An 18,364-nucleotide genomic window follows, 5' to 3' on the forward strand; every position below is an offset into this window, starting at 1 on the left:
GGAATTACTCCTGGCAGTGCTTGGGGGACCATATGGGATGCCGGGGATCGAACCCAGGTCGGCCGCGTGCAAGGCAAACGCCCTACCTGCTGTGCTATCGCTCCGGCCCCCAACTCTCGTTCAGTTTTATCTCACTAGACTAAAGTTCCCCAATTGCTAAGACTTTGTCCAGCACCCAGCCAAGGCCCACCACTGACCTTCCAGTTAAGACTTTGCTGAGAGACTGAGACCTTCCTGGTCCTCTTTCTGGGTCACCAAGAAAGCCACTGTCCAGAGGGAACTTAAGAGACAAACCTTCATGAGATATCTCTTCCAGATTGTTTAAAAAAGGATGCCAAATGAGTCAACATTATACTGTTCATTCTTCTGGGGTATTCTTTCTCCCTAATATTTTGCCTTTGTTTAGCAGCATCTCTCTGGTTATCTTGAGCAGGGAACAGCCCCTGAAAATTATGGAGGGACCAGACCCTCTCAATACCACCATCTCTGCCCTAAAAGCATGAGCTTTGCCAATGTCTCTTGAAACAATGTAGGGCATGAAGTCTACTTCCTGAGTGCTCCTATGTCCTAGGACCTTTATATATGTCATCACATTATCTCACAACCATCTTACAAAGTTGTCTCTGGGCTGCAGAGTTAATATAGTAGCTAAGGTGCTTGTCATGTATGTAGCTGACTCCACTTTGACCCCAGGCACCACATATGGTCCCAGAGCATCACCAAGAGTGAGTTGTGGGCAGAGTTAGGAGTAATATCTGAGCACAGCTGGAGGATGTGACCAAAAAAAAATCATAACAGAAAACAACAGGGGTTGGAAGATAGTATAGCAGATAGGGCATTTGCCTTGTACAAGGCTGATCTGGGTTCAATTCCTGAACCCCATATTATCCCCAGAGAGTCAGGTAAGCTCTGAGTACTGTCAGGTGTGGCCCCCAAACTAGAAGCAAGACAAAAAACAAAAAAAAATTGTCTCTCTAGTCTGAAAGAGAAAGGTTCTAAGACTCAAAAAGGTCAAATGGGGGCTGGAGCAATAACACAGCGGGTAGGGTGTTTGCCTTGCATGCGGCCCAACCTGGGTTCAATTCCCAGCATCCCATATGGTCCCCTGAGCACTGCCAGGGGTAATTCCTGAGTGCAGAGCCAGGAGTAACCCCAGTGCACTGGTGCATCACCAGGTGTGACCCAAAAAGCAAAAAAAAAAAAAAAGGTCAAATGATTTACCCAATGTCACAGACTCCACATTTAAGGCTAGAACTCTATGGTTCATGCTTTTTCTATGTACATTTGATCTCAAACCCAAATATGTGTATAGTTGTTTTTCCCCCCATTTCCCATAACTCTTCTGCAAATAGTCTTTTCATGTCTTGGAGACTGTGGCACGTGTGCTTCTGCATGCATGCACACACACACTCACATGCACACACACAGAGTCATTAGTGTCTTGTTTTAAATTTATTATACTGGAGAAGTAGGAAATGACACAGGCCTATTAAGGACTAAGCAAATTACAAGTAAATTGCATAAATGGTTTTTTTTAAGCACACAAATTAACTCTAAAGCCATCTATACATTTCAGAACATCATGAGATCTGGTGTTGGGTGTAAAGAGGAGGTATGCTCAGCTGCATCTTAGAAAAGGAACCAAACTCAAGTTCATTTTGTTTTTCAGCCCTGCTTTCTGGACCCACCAACTAAACCACAATGCTGAGGTGTGTATGAGTGTGTGTGTTGGGGGGAGGAGGGGGTGAAGCGCTCATTTGGCCTCTAGCACTTAATCATTTCATTCCTCTCTCTTGTTTTGAGACATTAAGAGGAAAGAATCATCATGGGGCTTGAAGTGGGCCTCCTTCTCTTTCTCGCTGTTGCTTCTAAATTCCCTTGCCCAATGCCCGACACATATGTTGGAGCAGATGGTTTGGACTCTTGGCGGCCGATTCAGCTGCTCAAGAACTTGGTTGGGCTTAATCTCATCAACTTGACTCAGCTTCAGTTCATCCTGGGGTAGGAGTGTGATACCGATCAGTTTAATTAGTTTAATGAGAGCTCAGGGAACTGATCCACATTTTGAGTTCGTTGCGCAGTACAAATTGCTCTGCCTAGCTCCCTCCTTGATCATTTCAGCATTCAAGAGGAGAACTGCTCGCAGAAGGAGCAGAAGGAGCAGAAGGAGAACGGCATCCAGGAGAATGCTTCCTAATCCCCCGGGAGAAGGATTTTCACCCCCTCTCCACGAGGTGCTGGGGTTCTCAGACGACTAGCGTTCAGGAACTGGGTCCTTCAGCAAAGTGCACTTTTAAACAATGAGCCCTCAGAGCATACAGACTGGCCACAGACCCAACTAAACTCTCTAAGGCAGGAACTTCTGCTCCAACAAAGGGCAGCATTTTCGATCTTAACTAAAGTGTGGTCTCCCAGTGGTTATGCAGAATGAGACCCTTTGAAGCTTGGGAACAAACTGTTAGAACTTCTACTTATCTACTGTGACTTAAATTCCTACCTTTGGAGTTATCTCATGACACACGTATATACTATCTGAAAGAACATGTGTGTATGGGCGAAGGGTTGCTCATTTTTCCTGTGAGAAAGGCATGAGAAGGGCAAAGACCTAGCAGAAGGATCAGCCTGTCTGGAGCCTTAGAACTGGAGAGTCAGGCGAACAGGGGGAGGGACTTGGAGAGATCTAGGGAAGCAAGAGCTACGCCTATTGGAGGAGGAACCTCCGTCCCGCCCCTCGCGGATCCCAGCCAATCGCCGCCCCACAAGCAGAAGATAGGCAGGTTAGGTTTAGAAGTTTGCAGACCGTGCGAGCACATCTGAGCATGGGGACAGAGCACAAGGGGAGGGCAAACCCGGGATCTCCTGACTCCACCTCCGGTGGGGGAGGTGCTTAGGCATCCAAGAGCTCTCCAGAGTAGGCATTGGGGTCTTCCTGCGACCGAGTTACCACCTTGAACTGGCGCCGGAGAAAGCCGCCGTAGCGCTTCTGGTTGTCCCACTTGAGCTTGGGACGGATGCGCCGTAGGAAGCCCCCGTAGCGTTTGTACAGGTCCTCGTGGCCCTCCTTCTCTCCGTCCTCCTCCCCCGCCACCTCTGAGCTCCTCTTGGGGTATTTGCGTAAGAAGCCCCCATAGCGTTTGATCTGCTCCTTGGGGTTCTCCTCCGAGGCCACCGCCGCCGCCGCCTCCAGGAATTCATCCTCCGGCTGCATGTACCCTATCAGCCCAGACTTGGCTCCCCCCGCCCTCGGCCTGCCCAGAGCACTCTCCTCCTTCGGGGGTCCCAGGAAGATTCGGATCTTCTCCACGTCCTCCAGGGAGGGTCCGGGGCGTGTGGCCAGCTCACCATAGGGCTCTGCGCGGGTCTCCGAGTCCTCCTTGCCGTTCGGATAAAGGGGGAAGGGGGTGAGCAAAGGCTGGAGGTTCTGGCATCTTTCCCACTCCTTGGCTGGCAGCAGGGCAGCCTGGCATTCCAGGCAGCAAACCTGAAAAAGACCAGGGCAGTCATGTCCCTGCGCCTGAGTTATCACAGGCGCCCCGCCCCACATCTGAGAACCACCACCCCTTGAGCAAAGCAAAAGTCACTGCCATTCCCAGTCCCCAGGCAGCCCACTTTATTGATCCCGCAGATGCATGAAGGTGGGTGACTTTGTGCCTAGGGAGAAGATGAGGAAACAGACTTGGAGATGGACCAGCTGTCCCCAGGGCATACGGCCATCAGTGACATTGGCCATACTGGAAGGTCTTGTCCTGCCCTGCCGATGCCCAGGCACACTCGGCCACGACTTGGGAGATAGCCACTGGTTCTCCCCACTATCCCTAACTGTGGATGCTGCAAACACTTTTTTTGGAGAGGAACAGGTGGAGGAGGACAGAGAAAGAGGCCGGACACAAGTTTGGGGGAGATATGATGGTCGATCCCAAATAGCAGGGCGGATAGTCTCTGCCTAGGAGCGTGAGAACAAATCAAACACGTTGAATTGTACTCATGACAATGATAAAGATCGACAATTCTGGGCAATTCTGGAACTTTGGCTGCACTCTCAAATGACACCTGTGCTCATGCATCCCCTCTCTGTGTTCTTGATGCCCTGAACATCTCAGCACCGTGGCTCAGAATCATATATCTCCTACGTGGCAGCAGCATCGGCTCTAAGACCACCCCATTCTGTCGATGAGAAACTGAGGCTCAGACAGGGGCTTCCAGAGTCACAGGACTAGAATGTGGAGGGTGATGCCTGTGTTCTGTCCCCCATCCTCATGAAATTGCGAGCTCAGCCTATCTGGGTTACAGGGGAGGCACAGGAGACACTCCAGGCAAAAGCAACAAGACCGGGGACAGGGCTCGGGACTCAGCTCCTGCCAGCCAGATGTTGGAAGGTAGAGGCGGTGGAAAGAGCTCCTTCTAGGGAACTGATTTGATGCCAAGGTACCCATCAGCCTGGTGGTAAGAAGCGCTAAGTAACTTCAGGGCCAGAGTCAGCTCAAAGGGGTGGAGTCTGCCAGGAGTAATTCCTGAGTGGAGAGACAGGAGTGACCCTTGAGCACCACCGGTGTGACCCCAAAAGGCAAATAAATGAATAAATAAATAAATAAATAAAGGGTGTGGAGTGCAGGCTTTGCATGCAGGAGCCCTGTGCCACGTGGTCCTCCAAGTATCTCTGAGCACAGAACCAGCAGGTCCTAAGCACTGTAGGATGTGTCTACATTCTCCCCGCCAAAAAAAAATTTAAATAAATAAAACAAACAAAAAAGACTCCTCAAAAATGTACAAAATGCACTGGTGAAGGGACAGGTGTTGCAATATTAAATGACTGAAACCCTCTGTGAACAACTTTGTAACTATGTATCTCACTGCAATTCAATTTTAAACAATTAATGGATTAAAAAAAAAAAGAGACTCCTCAATTTTGCACCACCTCATCCAGATACCCCTAGTCACCTGACAAGGGCTCTCTGGAATGGAATCTCTCTCCTAGACCAGCTCGGGCTGGAGGCAGTGAGGTCGGGTGGGGATGGAGATGACCCATAGCAGCCCTTAGCGTCCAGGCAGCCAGGACCGTGCCCCAGCCCTGGGGACAGGTCTCAGTCCAGAGATCTTCCCTCTCTGAACTGGGCATGCACAACCCCCAGCCCCTACATGGAGACCGGCCTGAAACCTACCAGGAAGTTGACGGGTTTGGGGCCACTCTGGGTCTTCACAGCACACGAGGAGCACTGGGACAGGCAGTCCGCGGTGGCACAGGGCAGAAGCAGGAGGCAAGCAGCCAGCACCAGCCCACGCCACGCCATTCTGTCTCCGCTCCTGCTGCTGCATGGGAGAAAGAGAGGATGAGGAAATCTGGACCCCCTGCCTGCTCCAAGGTATGTCCCGCCTGCAAAGTCTCATCACCTGTCCCCGGACAGCCCCTCCAGGCAGGTACCCCCACTCCCAGTGGATGGAGCACGGGAAACGAAGAATCCACACGGGCTCCCAGAGGGTCAGGAGGGAAATGAACACGTGCCACATGTGCTTGGCTTTCTCACATGCTCACGTTTGAGTGGCACAGCGGATCTCCCAGGCACGTTGTGTTCTTTCCGCTGGAAAGGTGCAGAAGTTGAGGCCCAGCCAAGAAACGCTCAGACCCAGGAGAGGGCTTGGGGCTCAGACCCTGCCAGCCCGATGTTGGAAGGTAGAGGTGGCGGAAAGAGCTTCATCGAGGGGACTGATTCAGTTTGGAGGTGCCCATCAGTCCCATCACAAGAAGCGCTAAGCCCCTAAGAGACAGCTCAAAGGGGCTGGGGATCTCTCCAGAGCAGGGAAGAGAGCTCACAGGGCTACGTAAGCAGTGGAGACACCGCCTGCCAGTGGGTCCACTGCCCAAATCTGAAGATATTTGCCTCTTGCTCTTCTGAGTTCCTGGGGCCTCTGTCACTTGCCTGCGTTGTCCTGCAACCTCCAGCCTGCTTCGTTATGGGTCTCTTCTCTTCTCCAGGGCTCTCACCTCACCCCATCTCCCTGGGGTCATCTCCCTCCCTGTCTGCATTGCCGGTGCTGCTCCCTGCAGCCCCCCAGGAAGGACCTTTGTCAGCCCATCAATACTGTGATCAGAGCTGCTCAGGATGCTGGGTGCAGCCTGGTCCATCTCCATTCTCAGTCCCATTCTGTCACCCCAAGAGCTCAGCTCTGGGTCGAACCACACAGCTAGCCCCTGGCAATCCGGTCCTCAGAAGAATCTGTTGGACTCTCTAACAGGGCTTTGGTGCGTGGCTCTCTGGGCTAGGAAACACTTCCTCTTCTCTAGTGTCACCTGTCATCTGGGTCCTAGGTTCAAGGTCATCTCCCCCAGACAGCTTTCCTGGTCTCACAGGCTGGCTGGGATGCTCCTCTCTTGCATTCTCCCAGAAGTTGGTGCTTCATCCTTCAAAATAAGCCGCTCTGGGAATCAGTCTTTAGACCCAGCCGAGCCTCTGGACACTTTGGGTCCACCAAGGTGGGAGCTGAGTCTTGCTAAAATACTTTCTGTGCTTCTCAGCCACGTTGAGCCTGCTCCTACACCCAAGGCCTTTGCACTCTCCTCCTCTCCATTCTGCTCTCAGAGTGTCACACGGCGCACAACTGTCACAGCGCCAGTTTCCAAGTTTTCCACCCCCGCGATTGCTGGCGGCCTCAAGCCTCACCCTGGCTTGCTTCCATCCTTCCTCAGTGTCTCACCCACCAGAGTGTCGGCCCCAGCAGGGCAAAGCTCCTAACTCCACTGTCCCTGTTCTCTGCACCCCACCCCCCCGCAGCCCTGCCCAGCACACAGGTGAGGCAGAGGAGCTAGAGTCACAGCCAGTCTGTCAGAAGGGCTCTCAGAATCAACACCCTACACACCCAGTATCAAGATTCACGAACCAGATAGGGCTGGAGTGATAGTACCGCAGTTAAGGGGTTGCCTTGCCTGCAGCTGACCCAGCTTCAATCCCTGGCGTCCCCTAGGGTTCCCTGAGCACTGCCTATAGTAATTTCTGAGTGCAGAGACAGGAGGAATCTTTGAGAATCACTGTGGCCGTCAAACAGAAAACAAAACAAAACAAAACAAAATGAACATATGGTGAACTGGAGAGTTGTACAGGAGACATTGTACAGACCTTAGCTGTGTCTTTGTCAGCCTGTTTCAGATCCCCGGCACCATAAAGTAAGTTCTGAGTACAGCTAGCTGTGGGCCCAACAAAACAACAACAACAACAAGGTGGAAAAACAAAAGGCATATATCTTATATGAGCCACCACTGTTTCTATCTCTGGCACCACATATGGTCCCCTGAGCACCACCTGGAGTAAGTCCTGAACATTATTATCCAGTGGGGCTCAATTAAACAGCAACAAAAAGAAAAACCCACATATCAAAATCCACAGCCAATCAAATGGAGAGTGCCTGAGGCCCTTGTCTGATCTTGGTGCCTCTCACTTCCGGGGCTACCCTTGGGGACGGTGGTATTCCTCCCTTGCCCCAAACTCCCTGATCCTGCAGGCTACACTGTCTGCTCAGGTATTCAGGACTCAGAAGATCACACCCCACGACCCGGGAGCCCGAGACTGCAGTCGAGACCAGTCTCCCACCTGAGAGCCCACGGGAGTGGCCCACCCGGCCTGACTGACTAAGATAATATCAAGGAAGATGGTGAATTTAGGGGCTTACTGTTATCTGAGCCCCTAAACCCCTCCCCTAACTTTGTTCCTTCCCCATGAAGTGGACACTTCCAGCAGAGCAGCCCCTACATCAGAGCAAGGAGCGAGGTGGGGAGGCTGGGGGGGGGTGTCATGGCCCAGGGTGTGTGAGTCCCACATCCATGCCTTTAATGACCACAGTATCCGGAACTTTGATTCACCAACAGTGGCACCCTCCATCTCCATGGGGCCCAGAGGCCCTGGGCACTGTCCTTTCACCTGCATCTTGTCCTCAATCCCCAGGCCACTTGTGAGATATGGACATCTCTCTGTCAGATGTGCATACACACGCATATAAATATGATTACACCTAGTCTTTAAAAATTAATTTAGGAGTGCAGTTAGGACAGAGAAGGGACTACTATGACAATGAGAGTCGGAAATGATCGTTCTGGGCCAGAACTGAGTGCTGAAAAGAGGTAAAGCGATATATATATATATGTATATATATATATATATACACACACACACATATATATTCACGTGTCAGTACCTGTATTGCACATCATAATGCTCAAAAGGAAAGAGAGAGCAAGTGGAAGGCAGAGGGGGGAGAGAAACAGTGAGAGTAACAAAGAGATGGAAGGAGGGAGAAAGAAGTGTGTCTGCTGCAGAGGCAGGTTGGTGGGGGCGGCAGAAGGGAAACTGGGGACTCTGGTGGTGGGAAATGTACACTGGTGCAGGGACAGTATTGGGACATTGTATGACTGAAACCCAGCATGAACAACTTTGTAACTGTATCCCACAGTGATTCAATTTAAAATCACTGTATCACAGTATCACTGTCATCCCCTTGCTCATCAATTTACTCGAGTGGGTGCCAGCAACATCTCCATTGGTCCCAGCCCTGAGATTTTGGCATTCTCTCCTTACTCGTTTTTCCCAATGATTGGAGGCCTTTTTCAGGGTCAGGGGAAAGAGACCTGTTATTGTTATTGTATTTGGCATATAGAATAAGCTACGAGGAGCTTGCCAGGCTCTTCCATGGAAGTTCAATATAGCCATAAAAATCACCAACTCTTCTTTTCACCTTCAAACTAATTGCTACTTAGAACCAAAGCCTTCTGGTGAGGATAAAGAATAAAAAAGTTCAGAAAGGTGTCCTTAGTCTGCTTCACTGTCCAAAGACAATGGATAGTCGCTTCACAAACTTTTATGGTTCTTCAATTTTTTCTTCATTACACTTTTTTTTAAAACTTAAATAATTTCCCCCATTGAAATGAAAAAGAACCTCTTATGCTTCTTTATTTTTGAATTAAAAAAGAATTTCCCTTTATATACCTTGAGTAAAAATACAAAAAAGTTGGAGAGATAGCAAGGCATGGTTTGCAAGTGCAAGACCGGGGTTCAGTTCCTAGCATCACCAGTGTTGCCCCCAAACCAAAACTAAATGAAGCCTGAGGAAGCCTGACAGATAGTATTAAGGTTAAGATGCTTGCCTCGCATGCAACCAAATCCTTGACACTGCATGGTCCCCAGGCAGTTGGGTGTAGCCCCGCCTGAAAAAAACAACAAATACCAAAGAAACAGTTTCCCTATTCAGCAATTTTTCTACCTTCTGAACTACATACATAATGTGTTTTTTAAAAAGAAATACAAAAGCTTTTTAATGACTCTCCAAGTAAAGAACAATTCCCTCCCTCTAACCTCCCTCCTTTGACTCAATTTTAAAAAATACAATAAGATAAACTTAGTGTAAGGAGAGGGGTTGGATAGAGTGGTTTATGGGACTTTTCTCCCCTGGAACGTTGTTGAGCTTCCACCAAACGCTTTTATCTCTGCTACCTCTCCCAGAGCAGACTCCTTAGAGATAAAGTTGCTTAGAGACAGACCCTCAGCCCTGCATCTCTGTGCCCCCCTCAATCCGGAGCCCCTTTACCCAACCCATCACGTGGCTCCTGTTGGCTCGTATTAGCTCAGCCTGGTTAGGTGAGCACAGATCAGCAGATGTTTGTTAACGGATGCCTCCGCTGCCCCATGAACATAAGGAATATGATGGTGAATCGGGGTTCTCGGCCTATGAGGCTGTGAGACCCCTGGCCCCAAGCTTTTCTCTCTGTTCTGTCTGTCTTGTTTTCTTAACCCTCAAGGCACCCCTGCTTCAGACCCAGCAACTCTCCACTTTAGAGCTAGATCTGGTGCCCAGAGAGGCTTGTGAGTCTCCTGAGGTCACACAGAAATTTAAGGGGGAAGCTCAAGTCTTGCTGCTTAGCGGCCCCAGGCTGGACAACAGCAGAGGGAGGCCGGCCTAGCTCCATCCCTAGGGCCCCTAGGGTGCTCTCGCCCTACCCTGGGGATTTGGTTCCAGGCCAGGGAATGTGTCACTTGCGTGCAGACACAAAGCAAGGAGCTGGTGCTTCTCTCTGATATCGAGGAAGGCTCAGCTGGCCTGTAACACGATTAGCGGGGGATTAAGCCACCAGGGATTGGCGCACCCCCCCCTTGTCATCTGACTTCAGGGAGAGGGATGTTGTCCGGGGGCAGAGTGGGGGGAGCTTCTCAACCTCAGTTTGAGATCTCTTCCTTCCAGATAAAACGCACAGCACCCACGTCCGTTCCCTTGCGTCCCCCTGATTACATTTTATACCCATAATCGGAGCTTATCCGGTGGCCGCCAGGCACTCGTGTTCTTGGCCATCTCAGGGGTTTACTCATTTGCAGCCTTAGCAGCGCTGGGAAGTGCCACCCCCAATTCACAGATGAAGAAACTGAGTTAAGACACCTCCCCAGGATTTAAGGGCTCACAAGTAGCTAAGCTGGGATCCTGCACCCGGGCCCTCTGGCGTCAGAGTCCACCTCTGACCCCGACCCCTGACCTCTTCCACCCACCAATTCCGGCCTCCAGCAGAGGCCTGCTGGCTCCAGAGCAGCCTCCAACTCTGCCTGAGAGAAGACCTTCACACAGACACCCACCTGGCCGTACCCCTGACCTGCATCCCACCCCGTCTCTCCCCTGCTTCTGACAGGAAGTCAGCTCCCTGGCAGGTGCTGAGAGGGTTCAGTCAGCGGGGGCTCACTGGCTGCTGGATTCTGTTCCCAGTCTTGCATCACAGATAAAAGGTCCTCAAAACTGCCCCTTGAAGCTAGGGTTAATCCTCTCCCCACCTCACAGAGGAGGAAAGGGCAGCTGTCGGGGACAGAGGGGGGTGACACAGGACATTGCCAGTTCACGATATTCCCGCACCTTTGTGACATGAGCATCCTCTGGGCTGACACCACAATTCTCAAACCAATATTCCAAGTCTCCTTGCCTGGAACACCTTCTCACCCTACCCTTTTCATCTCCCTCTGACCTGGCTAATGCCTGCTTGTTCTTCCAAAGTTAGCTTGAAGTGCCTCCTCCAGGAAGACTCTATGGATTAGGTTTCTTTGAGCACCAACTACCACTGGGCTGGCTCTACCAGAGTTACCGTTTTGGGGAGTGGTAAGGTGCCCAGTGATGGTGCCCAGGACCTATTCCTGGCTCTATAATCAGGGATCACTCCCGGCAGAGTTCGGGGATGTTATGGGATGCCAGGGATTGAACCTGAGTCAGGAGCATGCAAAACCAGCACCCTAACCACTCTACCCTCTCTCCAGCCCCCAGTGGTACTAGGCATATGCCAATGAAAGAGTGTGTGTCCAGGGAAGGCAGGAGATGGGGCAGAGAAGACTTGGGTAGAATAAGGCAGAGCAGCAGGCTAATTAGACCCTATGTCAGAGAAAAGACTTTGCATTTATTCATCCCAAAGTGATGAGAAGACTCAAAATATCTGAGTGGCTTCAGGATGAATGAATGGTGAATGGTGTTCCCAGCATTCGATAGAGGGTTCAATGAGAAGCTGGAGTTTCGAGCCAGTTTGTCGACAGAACAAGCAGGCAGCCCCTCAGATCTCAGAGGCCCACTAGTATTGGTTTGCACCCCACTTTTATGCCTCAGAGGAACTTCAAGTTCTTTGTGGGGGCAGGAGTCTAAAGCCAATCATCTGTGAAAGAAAATTCAGCAAGTGACCAATGAGGGCTCAGCTGGCAGGCTCACTGACCGATGAGGGACAGCAATGGTGAAGACAAGGCGATAAGGCGGTGACATTCATAAACTTGAAGGCTAGGGGTCTCGTCAAGGAACTGCCTCCGCTCTTGTAACTCCAGACTCAAGGCTGAGATGCATTTCTTCAGCAAAAGCAGCGAGAAAAAACTCCCCTGGAGCTTTGAAAACGCAGCTCAGTAAGGAGTGGGGGTGGTCCCTGACCTCCAAGGTGGGGGGGGGGATAGAGTAGTTAGCTTCCACAAGCGCTGTGAAGATAAGGTGAGGGTAATCAGATAGAAAGGTAGAGGTCTCAGGAAGTAATAAAACCAGATAAGGTCTAAGGAAGTCACTGTGTCACAGCCCCACTCAGAGATGCAGGAAATGGGTCTGATAAGGTTCTGAATAAAGACGTTGACAGCCTGGAGAAGCTCAGGAGAGGAGAGACTTCAGCAGGAACAAAAGGGCCGATATTTCAAAGTCCTTCCCCTCAAGGATATCGAGCAACAGACTCTTATCTTAAAGCCCCAGAACTGGGCAGTTTGAAAAACAAACAGACAAACAAAACCCCCCTATAAAACCAACTTGGCAAAAGCAAGTGTTGGAATGCAGGGGTCCCAGTTTGGGGTGGGTCTGATTGGGGATCCTTTTTCTTTCTTTCTCCTCTCCTGTAGGAGCTGATTTGCTCCGGTTTCCCTGGAATATTTTCTGTGACAAGATGAGAGAGGGCGCCTGAGGCAGGAGATGGGGCCTGGTTCCTTTTACCCCTCTGATCTCCCCAACACAGCACCTGCCAGCACCCCACACCCCAACAACAACAACTCCAGCCAATTCCTTGCAATAAACTTTGTCTATACTTTGTCCCTGACCCTGGCTGATGCCGGCCCCTCCTCCCTGCTTCCACATGTGTTTGCTCACCTCCGAGCAAAAGCACAGCTGAGATGCAGGACAGGGACAGGACAGGACTCTGGGCATCTGGTCCTTGAGAAGAAAAGTTTGCTGCTCTTTCTTTGCCTTTATTAGCTCCCTAAGCCTGATACAATGATTCTAATTATCCTAATAGTTTGGCAGTTGATTCTCTTAGGAGACAGCAAGAGAGTAGCACCCTCTCCTGCCATCTGGCCTCAGTGGTTTTTTTTTTTTTTTTTTTTGTCTGCAAATGGGGTGTTATCCTCTCCCCTGGGCTCCCTCCAAGGGGTGCCTGAGACATCCCTTAAAGGGCCAGTGCAGTTTGTTCCCTCTTCCCACCCGGATCCAGAGTTCCTTGAAAGGGAAAGAAGGGCTCCGTGATACTTCTCTCTTGCAGTCAGAGGGCTCTCGGAGGAGCGGTGAGCCTTTTTATTTAAAAAGCCAGCATGGAATAATAATGGTTTGATTTAAGATCGCAATTATCTCTCCTAGCACTTTATCTCATATGATTAGTCCTTTTTGATGGAAGAGAAAATAGGATAAGGTAGAAGTGAAGTCACTTGTTTAGGTCACAACATGAATCAGGAGAGAAATGGAGACAGGATGGCAGGGTGGGGGGACACCCCCACCCCGAATGACCCAGCCAGGAGCTGGCAAGGGCCTGCCCACAGCATGCCAGCCAGCCAGCCAGCTGCCCTGTGGGGGGAGGGGCACTCAGCCCGGACCCCCTGCACCTCACTAGGCTGGTGCTATTTTTACAGGCTCTCTCCCATGCCCCCACCTGCTCAGAGCACCTGCATGCAGGTCTGTGGCACCCGCCCCCTCTGCTTAAGGCAGCGCTGTGGGGGCAAGTTACCTCACGACTGTGTATTGGATCTTTTTCTTTTTTGGTGCATGATCCGGTGAATCTGGTATCTGGGACCTTGGGGAAGTGACTCAGAGAGGTGAGGGGGTCCACACAGGAATAAGGGGGAGAAAGAGACGGGCTTACAGCTTCAGCGGCAACCCCACATCCAAAACCAGCCCTGAGGAGTCGGCCTGAATTCCAAGTCCATCACACAGCTCCCCAGGCCCCTCACAGGCCTGAGGATAAGACGGCTTCAGTCTGGTGGGCTGCAAAGGGAACCCCTGAAAGCACTAGAAGGTTCTCCTTCTGCCTGTAGGGTCATTCACAAAGAGCCAGTGATAGGACTTGGGGGGGTGTTGGGGGTCTTGGGAGGTGCACCTGCATTTCATCAGTAAGAATCAAGACACAGAACTGACCCAGGCACAGGGCCACCAACTCTGGCAACCTCTCAGGGAATATTTGCTGCCATCCATGAGGATGGGTTGTGTGTGTGTGTGTGTGTGTATGTGTGTGTGGTGTGGTGTGGTGTGTGTGTGTGTGTGTGTGTGTGGTGTGTGGGGAGGTATATCAGGCTGTGCTCAGGCTTACTCCTGGCTTTGAACTCAGGGATCTCTCTTGGCAGTGCTCAGGGGGTCATAGGTGGTGCAAAACAAGTGCCCTAGAGGCCATACTATAGCTCCAGCCTCCCCCCTTTGTTTCCTGTCACAATTAAGGGATGGGGGGTGGGGGGCAAGAGTAGACTAGACTAGAGGAGAGAAGAGAGAGGCAGAAAGAAAGGGGGATGTATGAAGAGGAAGGTGGATGGGGGGGAGAGAGGAAGAGGGAGCAAGAAAGGATGAAGCGAAGGGGCCAGAGAGGAAATGCTTTGACTCAGGAGTTTGAGTCACTGGGTGAATCATAAACCCCAATAATCTCCTCCTGCACCCCTGATGCTTTGTGTTCAGTGACCAGTGGTCCAGAGACAAACATGTAATAAGTGCTCAGTAAAAACTTCCAGGGATCCAGTGACTAGAGGCAAACTGGCAAATAGGCCAGTAGCCCCCAGCCCCCAGGTACAATTCCAGGGAGAAGTAAGGGATCTCTCTGGAAAACCTGAACCTTTTACCACTCCCCCTACACCTCCCGAGCGCCCCCCCCCCCCGCCCCGGGCTCAAGCTGGGAGGTATTGATGATGCCAACATCCACGGACCCGGGACATCTCCAGGACCTGATGCTGGGTTTACCTGGCGTCTCCAGCAGTGCTTAGTGGCCTCCAGGATCTAGTGCATCTCAGTGAAATCATTTTTGCGCTTTGTCTGGGCCAGTGAGACTAACCAACATTTATGGACCCAGATGAGGGAGAGGACGAGAGAAATCAGTTAGCCGAGCGCACCTTCTCAGACATGCTTGAAACCGAGCCATCAGCTATCGATCCCACTTAGAATGATGGAAGACGTAATAAATAGAACAATTGTGCAAGAATGACCCAAGGAGGCGAGGGGGAGGGGGCCGTAAGGAGGATTGATCAGGAAGAGACATTATGGCCCTAAAGCAGCTGATAAGGAATAAGTCTTCCAGGAGCTGGGAGGGTATGGGCTGGGGAGAACCAGCTCCAGGAGCAGGAAGAGTGGCCATTCCTTCCGACTGAATGGACATCGCACACAAAATGGAATGGGATCATGGTCGGAGACAGACCAGAGCAAGGAGAGGTTCCACCGGGTCTCTTTGGACCGCTTAAAGAAACAGGTACCCTCTCATTCGTTGAATACCTACTACCGTTATCATCCTTGCTGTAATGGAGAAGGAAGTGAATGCTCAGAGAGGGCAGTTACTGACCTCGCATCACACAGCAAATCATAGGAGCCAGGTGGAATGCGAAGCACAGTCTCAGGGGGTGTGAGACCTACATGTGGAGACTATATGGAGAGTCAGGATCTTCAGGTCTTACCAAAAGACCCAACTCCTCTCTCATTTGCTTTTGTACTTGTTTGGGGGCCACACCTGGCAGTACTCAGGGCTTACTCCAGACACTGGGGACCATACAGGGTGCCAGGAATCGAACCCGGTTGGCCACATGCAAGGCAAACACCCCACCCCCTACACTATGGCCCAGCCCAACCCCAATTAAGTCCTTTCTATAAGCTTTTAGATGATTGTGAATTTCTCTTTTTTATTTCCCCAACACCGACAGACTATTGACAAGTCCCTCCCTTTACATCAGGGCTGCTTAAGCTTTTCCCACTCTTAACCTCTTTGGCCTGAGAAATACAACACCCGTGAGTGCTGCTAGAAATACATTAGAGGGACCGGAGCGATAGCACAGCGGGTAGGGCATTTGCCTTGCACGCGGCTGACCCGGGTTCGATCCCCAGCATCCCATATGGTCCCCCAAGCACTGCCAGGAGTAATTCCTGAGTGCAAAGCCAGGAGTAACCCCTGTGCATCTCCGGGTGTGACCCAAAAAGCAAAAAAAAAAAAAAAAAAAAAGAAATACATTAGATTCATTGCATATTTGATCTTGTACTAATTTTTGGTCTTATGCATTCAGAAATCTTTTACTGTTGCCAAGTTGTTTTTTTATTTTTATTTTTTTGCAATTTCCACATTCAGTTACATGACCCCAAGTGTTTTGGCCCATTTAGGGAGTCAGAGACGCTTGGCTCTACATGCTCTCGTCAGTTTTTTCTCCCATTCCCCTTCCGACCCCAGTTAGTCTGAACAAAAAGGATCCTCATTTTCCATATCACACTTCCCTTGATTGAAAATGTCTTAAAGCCCCCCGGCTGGACACCCCCCCCACCACCACCTTGGGCTCTGCTAAAACAACGGGTTCTCAGACAACCCACTCTGGCTGCCCATGGAGACTGGCATTAGCCTGCCACCCGTGCACCTCTGGGGCAAAAGAGTGGGCTTGAGGTCCCCGCCTGGGGACACAAACCTTCCCCGGGAGCAGGACTCACCGCTTTGGGCTACAGCAACAGCTCCGGCACACAAATCTCAGAGCCTTGGAGAAGGAACCTGAGAACAGAACAAAAGGCAAGGGTGGGTGAGGCTGAGGGGAGAAGGTGAGGGAGAAGAAGAAGGGAGCCAGGGCAGAGACTCAAGGGAGCCCAGGGTTGACAGTTTTGAGAGAATCTGCAATGGACCTTAGCTGGAGTATCTGTCAAATGAGAAAGACAAGTCTCACCCATCCTCCCAGCCCAGGGAAGAGAAAGAGTAATCAGGAAGACTTTCCCAGCCTGTGGGAGGGGAATTGAAATCAGGGCCAGTCTCCCGGAGGAGCCCGGTTCCCCTGCTAAGCCTGGAGATTTTAATTAAAGAATGTTTGTAAAGGGCCTAGACATTCTACACAGATGCCTGGGAAAGAGTACGAGGTCCCAGAATTTACCACTCAACACTGGAGTCTTCAGTAAGATTTTTTTTTTTTTGCCTGCCCTGAAAACACGGGGATCCTTTGGTTAGAATGGAACTTTCTGGCATCTTTTTTCTTTGAACTGTGGCGTCTGTGCGACCAGTGGGCAAAGGGCTTCACCATCTGTGTTTTCTGCCCCACTCTGAATCCTCTGCGTGTCATTTACATGAAAGCAACAAGTCCTTTCAAAGTGAAATGGACAATTACAAAAATAATAATAATAATAAGATCCTGCTAACCCTGCATCTCTTGGCTTGTTGCCTGTCACTCTTTCCCCGCAAAACAACCTTAAAGTTCATGTCTGCGTAAGCCGATGTCAAGGAAAGCCGCCCAAACGGGTGCCTTGTCAGCAATTAAACACAATCCCAGGAGAATTCAAAGGCTGAACCTGGGCAGTACACGGATGTACACGCGGCAAATGCCAGAGGTCCACATCTCATTAATGTCCCCAGGCCCTTGTTCTCTAAATCCTGGGGGAATCGGTGACCTTTAAAATCTCCCTGTTTAGCTGAGCCTCTGGCTCCTTCTGTTTTCCCAGGGTCTCCAGTTCTCCCCCCAAAACCGCTGCTGCTGCTGCTGCTGCTGCGGCGGCCGGCTCCACGGGGAAGAGCAAGGAGTTAAAGCCGCAGGGGCAGAGAGAAACCCACCTGTTTAAACCCGGAGCTGCGCAGAGCAAGGAATTCCAACGGGCAGCTCCTCCCTCAGCGATCTGGCTTTTATAAACTGTCCCTGCACTGCGACTCCCTCTGTGAGACTCTCAGCGGCAAAGCTGGCTCCCGCAGCCCCGCTCGGGGTCCAGAGGAGAGGGTCGGAGATGGGGCAGGGGGAGAGCCAAAACAGACAGAGAAGGTGCCCCTGGATTTACCTGTGCTCTTCTTTGTCCCCAGGCAGGTCACAGGAGGGTGGTAGGCAGGCAGGCCGCGCGGGTCAAGACTCAAGAGGCGGCCTGGACTCCAGCTAGGAGGGAGTGCCCGAGAGAGCAACCGCTACCCCAGCCCCTGAGAACACAGATCAGTGCCTCTTCCCCCCTTTTATGGACGAGAGCCTCCCCCTGTCGCTCAGCCCTCGCTGAGCACAGTCTGCTCGGAGCCAATGGGGAAGTAGCTGGGAGCCGTCAGAGGCACAGGCCCCCGGGCCCCTTCAACTCCAACTCCCCGGGCCAACACAATAGGCTTCTCGTGACAGGGATGTGGAGGAGGAAGGCAGCCGCGCGGAGGGGGGTGGGATCTGGGTGTAGTGCTGTTTGTCACTTGAAATCCGGCCACTTCAGTCTTTGATGCTTTTCCAGGAGAGTGTCACAGAGGGAAAGAGAGAGAGAGGGAGAAAAAATAGAGAGAGGTAGGGAAGAGCAGAGACAGAGTTCCCCAAAGGCCAGGAGACCCAAAGAGATGGAGCCAGACAGACTGATGGACAGATCTGGGGACAGACAGGAGCAAAAGAGGAGAAGAGAGAGAGAGAGAGAGAGAGAGAGAGAGAGAGAGAGAGAGAGAGAGAGAGCAGTCTAGTAGAGAGACAGAAGGGGAGAC

At 51.2% G+C, this 18,364-nt stretch overlaps 1 protein-coding gene across 1 annotated transcript; it reads right to left on the reverse strand.

Annotated features, from left to right (window-relative positions):
• Nucleotides 1–1,433: 1,433 nt before the first annotated feature.
• On the reverse strand, nt 1,434–17,977 carry PDYN (prodynorphin). The gene is made up of 4 exons (XM_004610968.2): nt 17,704–17,977; nt 16,387–16,444; nt 5,160–5,307; nt 1,434–3,481 (listed from the first exon to the last, which is right to left on the reverse strand). Exons 3-4 carry the CDS (start codon nt 5,286–5,288, stop codon nt 2,888–2,890), a joined length of 723 nt encoding a protein of 240 aa, XP_004611025.1. The 5' UTR covers nt 5,289–5,307; nt 16,387–16,444; nt 17,704–17,977; the 3' UTR covers nt 1,434–2,887.
• Nucleotides 17,978–18,364: the final 387 nt, after the last annotated feature.

The sequence above is a fragment of the Sorex araneus genome, chromosome 3 (assembly GCF_027595985.1).
Source record: "Sorex araneus isolate mSorAra2 chromosome 3, mSorAra2.pri, whole genome shotgun sequence".
NCBI classification, from domain to species: Eukaryota; Metazoa; Chordata; class Mammalia; order Eulipotyphla; family Soricidae; genus Sorex; species Sorex araneus.